The sequence below is a fragment of the Xyrauchen texanus genome, chromosome 32 (genome assembly GCF_025860055.1).
Source record: "Xyrauchen texanus isolate HMW12.3.18 chromosome 32, RBS_HiC_50CHRs, whole genome shotgun sequence".
Taxonomy (NCBI): Eukaryota; Metazoa; Chordata; class Actinopteri; order Cypriniformes; family Catostomidae; genus Xyrauchen; species Xyrauchen texanus.
Window position 1 is genome coordinate 19173165 of NC_068307.1, and position 8620 is coordinate 19181784.

The 8620-nt window shown below is 36.9% G+C and overlaps 1 protein-coding gene across 1 annotated transcript; it reads right to left on the minus strand.

The window, feature by feature from the left end:
* Window positions 1-689: 689 nt before the first annotated feature.
* Window positions 690-6206, minus strand: LOC127626324 (cytidine deaminase-like). The gene is made up of 4 exons (XM_052102042.1): window positions 5869-6206; window positions 1421-1532; window positions 1209-1266; window positions 690-1109 (listed from the first exon to the last, which is right to left on the minus strand). Exons 1-4 carry the CDS (start codon window positions 6098-6100, stop codon window positions 969-971), a joined length of 543 nt encoding a protein of 180 aa, XP_051958002.1. The 5' UTR covers window positions 6101-6206; the 3' UTR covers window positions 690-968.
* Between the last annotated feature and the right edge of the window lie 2414 nt (window positions 6207-8620).

Here is an 8620-nt window from a genome sequence, read left to right on the forward strand (position 1 = left end):
TGAATCCCAGATAAAGCCACTCTGGGTAGCTTCAGAAGCAGCTTATATTAAGATTACCATTTAGCCTTTTTTCCAATCAAAATCACTATTTGGATTTGAAAAAATCTCATAATGAATTTCCGAAACCAAACCTTTCTGCATGAAGACTTGAAACATTTTTAATGAGTTAAGATTCTTAAGTAGGCACTTCCTGCCATATGTGTAAGTTCTGCCTTTCCTTAAGTCCAACATTTTTTTATGTTATGTCTTTTTGTTTCATGTTTTGCACTCTAAAGACTTGCTTTGGATTTTTTCATTTAGAAAGAAAATGGTACAGAGCAGCTTTATTAATATTTAATAATGAGAGGTTCTAACTGCATCTGTAATATCACAACCAATAGAACAGGTTAAGAATGTTCTAGATCCTCAGTTGGCTTTTTATTTTTTGTTGCACTGTTTGTGGTTTATTTATATGTGTGTGTGTGTGTATGTATGTATATATATATATATATATATATATATATATATATATATAAAAATATATATAATGTGTGTGCACGTGCATTGTTTAAAAATAATAATAAAGTTTGTACTGTAGCAACATTTGTCCACTCGTATTTATACCTGTTTTGACTGTATTTCAAAAGACAATCGTGTGCATGTTTAACACAGTATTAAACCTCATTAATCCACATAATACCTCTTTATCTACACTGCACCATGTTCAGGTATGGGCTTTTCAAAGTTTAGAACCTTCAGGAAAAGGCGTTTTCAATCTTTACCCCCAAAATAAAAAGCTAGATTTTCCCGGTAACATTGATATCTTTAATTAATAATGTTCAAAACATCTACAAACATTACTACCTTCTATATCATTAATGTACCTACTGTACCAAGTTCAGTAGAAATATAAATAATATTTTATATTTGTAAAGAAAATCCTACATTATTGACCCTAGTTTAAATCCCTAGTTCCAGAACATAAGTCATTAGTACTCATTCTGAATATTATTCACTTTCTTCAGTTTTAAGTCCTCAGGACCAAAAGATATTGGTAGCAGTTCCTCAACTTTCATCTCCACATAGGAACCGTCCGGTTTGGACAAATACACGTCCCAGTTAACACCAAACTGTAGGTGAGGAAATAAAATCATAATAAAAACAGATAATGAAACTTCAAGGACATGTCACCTGTTTAAATTTTGTGAAATATAGTGAATGGAACTTGCCTCTCTCATGAACTGCCTGCAGCCACCGCAAGGAGAAATGAAGTGCTCACACATATCACTGAAAAAGCACAAGACGTTAAATTTGATGCTGCTTTGTACAGAAGACATCATGCTCCACAGATAAAAATGTTTTAGATGGAAATATTGTTTTACTGGCTTAGTGTAAATGTATTGAGCCACTAGGGGGCCTCTTGAAAACAGCATAAGTTTACCTTGCAATCGCAATGGCTTTGAAATCCCTGTAGCCCTCTGATACGGCTTTTGAGATGGCAATTTTCTCTGCGCAGATTCCCAAATTGAAGCAAGCATTTTCCACATTACACCCTGATGTGACAGAAGAGGTCATAGGATTTGCATGTGTGCAGATAAATAGTGAAAATGTCATGGATGAGTTATTGGTTCAGTCATCTTGTCAAAAAATCTTAAAATAAAGCTAATGGAACTCATGACAAAATTTGGAACCAATCCTAAAGGGATTTTACATAGCTAAAATTGCAATCAGTAACATAATCTGTTGGATTATATTTTTGGGGTGATCTAATTTAATTACTTTTGGATTAATTTTAAATAAACTCTGACCTAACTCTTGTTTATTTGATGTCACATGCATTTGAGTTGGATCATTTTTACCATTTTGTGAATGTTGCTTAAATGCATTTAAAGAAACTTGCTTATTGTATCAAAATTAGAATTTATATGATGTTTTGTTTCATGCACTATTTGTCTGTTACTAAGTGAAATACAAAAAGGCACTGAAAGGGTACACAATGAAACCCATTTTAACTGATATTATGTTTTGTCCAAGATGGTGGGATAAGATTAATTTTTATTTAAAAGTGGATTTTTTTTATACTATTGTCTTCCAGGTATGACATTACTGTAGTCCAGACTTCCAGAATCAATAATTAGTGAAGGTCACTGGATTTGATGTAGACACAGTATTTCACATGCAGGGATACATCAGCAGTGTTTAGTTACATAATATAGTTGCAGAATTACTTGTCATGAAAAGGCAAGGTCTAAATATTCAGAAGCATGATTCGTAAATGTATTTACATGGTGTAAAAATACGAAGGGCATGTTTTGAAGTTGCATGTTTTGCCCCATGATGCTTATAGAGCTTTAGGCCCTCCATCAATAACACACTCCGATATGTTTGTGTTTTACACACATTTATGGGAGTTTCTAGAATTATGGACCATTGCCCTGGGGCGTGTTAAACAAGCATTGTCTTACAAAGAGCAAAGACCATATATATTTTGTATTCAATGTCACAAAAAATATTCTCTAAAGTTATCTAAAGTTTATTCATGTACATTTTTGAAGCAGATTAAACAATCCATTTGCAAAAGTAAAACTAACTTTATCGCACTAGTGCAATCGGTTTGGCATTTAAGTGTAGATTACATTGTGAATATGAAATGTGTGTTTGTGCATTTTGATGTGTTTGATGGGCAAACCCCTTCAAAAGTAATAGCGACTCATGTTTATATTACACACAGAGTGATAATTCAAGTAATAAGTCAAATGAGTTTGGCAGGTGTTGGTTAGATATGCAGTTTAAAGTTGAGAAAGCATGCAAGCACACCTCCAAATGCTTTTTTAGATTTGATGTGGAATAATTTGCTTTGGACAATGATTTTAAGTTTAAAGGAAGGCAGAGTTTACATTACACAGTGATGTTTTTGCACTGTGTCTCCTTAAAAGTTTTCTTTTTTGGCAGGTTTCAACAAACCGTTACCGTTTCAAAAAATCGATGAGGTAATATGAGTAACTTTTAGTGAAATTTAGAACTCATGTCTAACTTATACCTCTGCAATGAGTTTGCATCTTTTTTCATGAAGAAAATGAATTCTATTAGAATGGCGATCAGCTCATCCTCATGTTGCACTGAGGTCAGACAGCCCCCACCACAATAACTGAATAAATTAGTCACTATGTCTGATTTTCAGGCAATTGACAGCAAAACCCTGGAAGAAGCTGTACTGCATCTTAAAAGCTGTCTTGATGCACTCCACACATCATTTATCAACTGTTGAAAAAAGATCTGTTAGAAATAGTGAATGCCTCACTCCTTTCAGGCACTTTTACAAAGTCTCTGAAAACTAGTTGTCAATCCCCTTCAATAAAAAGATTAATCTAGATAACTCTAACTACAGACCAATCTCAAATCTTACTTTCAGAGGCAAGATTATTGAAAAGGTGAATTTCAATTACAAATTCTTAAACTCAAATGGCTCGGACGATTTCCAGTCTGGTTTCCGACCGATGAGATGCCACACATAAAGACACTTAATGATATTCGCCTAAATACTGATTCAGGCAAAATATCAGTGCTGCTATTAATAGATCGCAGTGCTGCCTTTGACACGGTTGACCAAAATGTAATCCTAGAGAGACTCAAAATCTGGGTAAGGCTCTCCGGGACGGTCTTCATATGGTCCAGGTCATATCTAAAAAAGAAGGGTTACTATGTGAACATAGGCAACTATCAATCTGAGTGAACATTCATGACGTGTGGAGTCCCACAAGGCGCAATTATTTTACCGCTTCTGTTCAACCTGTATATGCTCACACTAGGCCAAATTATGAAAATTTATAAAATCGCTTACTATAGCTATACAGACAACACCCAGATCTGCCTAGCCCTATCGCCAAATTATTACAGCCACATAGACTCCATGTGCCAGTGCACTGAAGTTATTAACAGTTGGATGTTCCAAAACTTAATAATTGACAAAACAGAAGTCATTGTAATTAGCAACAAAGATGAAATTACAAAGGTGAACACATTCCTTGCCTCCAGGGGTCTAAAGACGAAAATAATCAAGTAATGTGGTCTCAGTAGCCACATTAAAGCAATAACTAAATCGAAAAAAATATTAGTGAGAATTAGATTTTTTGTATACAGTCAAGACTTAGAGAAAATTTTTCATGCATTCATCACCAGTAGGGTGGACTACTGCAATGGAATCCTCACCAGCCTTCTCTAAAAGTTCATTAGACTGCTGCAGCTTATTAAGAATGCTGCCAGAACCAAAAAATCGGAACATATCACACCAGCACTCAGGTCATTACATTGACTTCTAGTCACATTTCAAATTGATTTTTAAAGTACTTCTATTCAGTGGCCTAGGACCTAAATACATTGCAGATATGCTATCTAAGGATCATTAGGATCAAGTCAGTTAGAAATACCAAGGGTTCACTTAAAACAAGGAGAATCAGCATTTAGCAATTATGCCATTTACAGTTGGAACCAGTTTCCAGAAGGGATCCAAAAAGAGGTCCAATAACAGATGTGAAAACACATTTAAATATCTGGTGGAAACATCTGAACGATGAAGATGGGGGAGACTTTGAAAGACTATGAAAGAAGTTGCTTCAAGATCACGGGTGATAGACGTTAGGGCCTCAGGAAGGTGGTTATTAAATGTCACGGCAATGGACGTTTCAATATAATGAGGTGTTTGACTTTCAGACCTCTAGGGCAGTTGTTCAGTGTTTTCACTAAAGGGGCGCCCTGAACTCAGTGTTAAATTTGTATGTTTTTTTTTTTTCTTCTTATTGTATTTTTCTTAAGTGATTTTAAAATAGACTTCAATAAATCTTTTATTTTCTTTATCATTTCCAAGTAAAGCACTTTGAATTACCACTGTGTATGAAATGTGCTAACTTGCCTTGCCTTCCTTTGCCTTAACTTCTACAACATTCTACATTGTAACCTGGTAAATTTACAGATTGAATTTTGACATTATTTGAGGGGAAATTAAAATGTTATTCTATAAAATGGGTGGTTAGCCCCTTATCATCCCTTTTCTTTAACAAGGCCAAATCAAAATAGGATTTAAAGTTCATCCCGTTCTCTTGTTTGTACAGTGTGTTTGGTCTCCATTGGCTGGTCTAGAGGGGCCTGTCAACACAGGGGCCAAAGTTGTTGTTTACTTCCTGTGACAGAATACATTTCACCTTTCATGCTAAGAACACTATGGCCAACACACACAATGATATTTAACATTTTTGTTAGATAGCCCTGTTCAGTCCAGCAGAAATCATTGTCGAGATATCTACAGTATTTTAAAATATATGACAGTTCCATTTTTTTAAGTATAGACAATATAAGTTTTTATATTTTTACACATGGAAAACATAAGCAGATATTAGAAACATGATCAGGACTCATAAAGCATGTAAATTGCTCAAAGTTTCTTTTTCATGCGGCATGTCAGTGATGTTTTTGTGTGATGAAATACAGCCAGTCCCATGAAACATATATCAATAAGGAAAATATAATAATTTTTTCATCATTTACTGTCAGAAGTGATTCTTGAAATTATTACATTAGTCATCATTCTGTTGGCTTTACATGATTATACAAGGTTTTATATTAATTTTTCTCCTTGTTTACTCTCAGAGTGGCAACAACTAACTCTAGTTAACAGAACACGTAACCCTAGCACAGAACACGTAACCTTAGCCTTTATACATTATTCATCAGTTCTGAGTGCACAAACACTCGTTACAGCAACTTAACATTTTCCTGTTGATGTCTCTTACACAACCAGCGTTGTGAACTGACTGCTAAAACTGTCAGATAAAGGTATAATTAAATTACTTCATGTCATACTGTCAGTGTGTAACACTGCTGGTTTTTCCTCACCTGTAAAAACTGTCCCATCGTGTGTCAGGAGTGCCGCCCCAACTCTAAACTTGCTGTAGGGGCAGTAGGCGAACTTTTTGGCCTCTAGAGATTGTTGAATCAACTCTTTTACCCCCAACAAGTGCCCATTAAACACGTTAGCATGTGCATTCATAAACCCATGTCTTATCTTTAGGTCTCCCATGTTGCTTTGCTGTGTATAGTCTTTCTGTAACTTGGCAGACTTGTCCATGACTTTGTTTGTTGTAGGATTTTGCAGATCTGACACGCAACCAATCCCTGTTCCTTAGATCTTCCACCTCCCTAATTGTCGGTTTTTGATGTGTGGTGCTGTCAATCAGCTGTGTTATATAATATCTAGTCAGAGTTATAGATGACAACCTTTCCCTTAACCAAGCTGAAAGACCGTTAGGATAAGGTATAAAGGTTATTGCACAATAATGGTGACATTCCTATTGGAATAAATACAAAAAAGCGTTTACATTTGTAAATAGGCCAAAAATTGCATTAACGATAAGCTGGGAAAATACTCAATATATTATTTTATACCTGCCTTGATATAACAAAAGTAGAACAAAAATGTTTTTGTTTTTTTTAAACAGATGAGCAGAGGAATTTTCCACAATTTGGTTTTACAATGTAATCTTGTTAGATTGTTAGGTAACACTAGGTTCCATTTGTTAACGTTAGTTAACAACATTAGTTAACATGAACTAACAATGAACAATACTTATTAAGAATGTATTCATCTTAATTATATTTCATTTTGATTTATAATAATACTTTTTTTTAAATCAAAAGTTGTATTAGTTAACATTAGTCAATGCACTATGAACTAACAATGAACAACTGTATCTAACTAATTAAATAACATTAACGAAGATGAATAAATCTTAAAAAAAACAAATATATTGTTAAACTACTACTTCCACAATCCTGCAGGGCTGCACAATTAACAAAAATAAAAAAACTGTGATATGATCATTAAAACACAAAAGGCTCATATTTCATTCCATTAAGCTTGAGGAGGCTAGAATGATAGCAGATGCTTAGCTGAACTCACCTGCCCCATTCACTGATACAATGGCTGCGCTCCATGAGAAATTCGCTATTGTCCTTGAGAGCCCTGACATAAAGCGAGGTGATCTCTCCGCCTTCCAGAGGTTCGCTCTCCAGGTGCAGTCACTAGTTGGCCTACTGAGAACCTTGGGACGTGACGGTGAACTGGAGTTGAGTTGTGGGTCTCATGTCACGTGCCTGCTGAGTAAGCTCCCCCCTGAGCAACGCACTGAGTTTCGCAGTCATATGTTCCACCAACCTGGCACTACCCCTAATCTAGTTGACCTTTCGAATTAGCTCCGTTACGAAACCTGGTGCAATAGCTATGATGCCGAGCCAATGTCTAAAGGCTTGTATGCTAAGTCAGACTCTGGAAAGAGAACTGTGACCATCTTGCATGGTGTTGGAGAATCACAGAGTGAAACTCTTGTCTATCGTAAAGGTTCCGTTTCACAAACTAAGCCTGCTAAAGTGAAACGTTATTGTCCTTTCTGTGATAAGACTGATCATTTCCTGAGCCAGTGTACCTCCTTCACTAAACTTACCCCAGATAAAGTCAGAACCTCGATTCGTAGCAACAGTCGTTGTTGGCGTTGTGCTAGGTCGCACCATGCAGCTCAATGTGACCTTAAAAAGTCCTGCAACCTCTGCTAAGGCACCCATCTTCGCCCTCTACATGAGATTAATGTTAGTCCCTCCCAGAAGGAGGGCTCAGCTGTGGAGAAGAGCTGCCTGACAAATTTTTCTCCAGATCGATTCTTTCTGGATTAACCTTTTATCGGATGTCGCGTTATGCTCAAAGTAGTTCCTGTGAATCTGCATTATGAAAATCGCACCTTGGACACCTTCGCTCTTCTAGATGACGGCTCAGAGCGGACTATTCTGCTCTCCACTGCAGTTAAAGTCTTGGGCATCCAAGGTGTCCCTGAAGATCTTCTATTGCGGACAGTGAGAGATGACATTCAAGTCCTTCATGGTTCCTCTATATCCTTTCAGATCTCCCCCCTCTGTAAACTCCAAACAAAATATAAGATAAATCATGCCTTTACTGCAGCTCGACTTAACCTGTCACATCAGTCTTACCCTGTAGAACAGCTACAGCATAAGTACAGACACTTAAGGGGTCTTCCTATCAGTAAATTCACTGAAGTCCAGCCCTTATTTCTTATCGTTCCGATCAGCCATATCTCATAACTCCAACTAAGCCTGTTTGATTAGGCGGCCCAGGTGCGCCAGCTGCAGTTCATACACGCCTCGGATGGACGTTCCAAGGACCCATCCCTTCAATGGGGCGGCCTCATGCCGCACGACAATGTCTGCTAACCTCCTTAGCTTCAATCCAGGATGAACTACTACAGAATGTCCAACGACTATGGCAGTTGGATATTGTTCATCAGCAGGAGGGCAAAGAGGTAACCCGGTCTAAGCAGGATCATGAGGCTCTTCAACTGCTTGAGAGGAAGACTCTTATCCTGGAAATGGATGGAATAAATCGGTTGGATACGCCCTTACTGTGGCAAAAGGACATTCCTGAGTTAAATCCACCTATTGAGTCAGTCCTACCTACCCTTTGCAGTGTGGAAAGGTGTCTGCTGAAGGATCCTGTCAGAGCTGAGGTCTACAAAGAGGAAATAAGCAAACTCATTGGGTCTGGTGCTGTTCGGGAATTAACTGACCCTATACCTGATTCGGA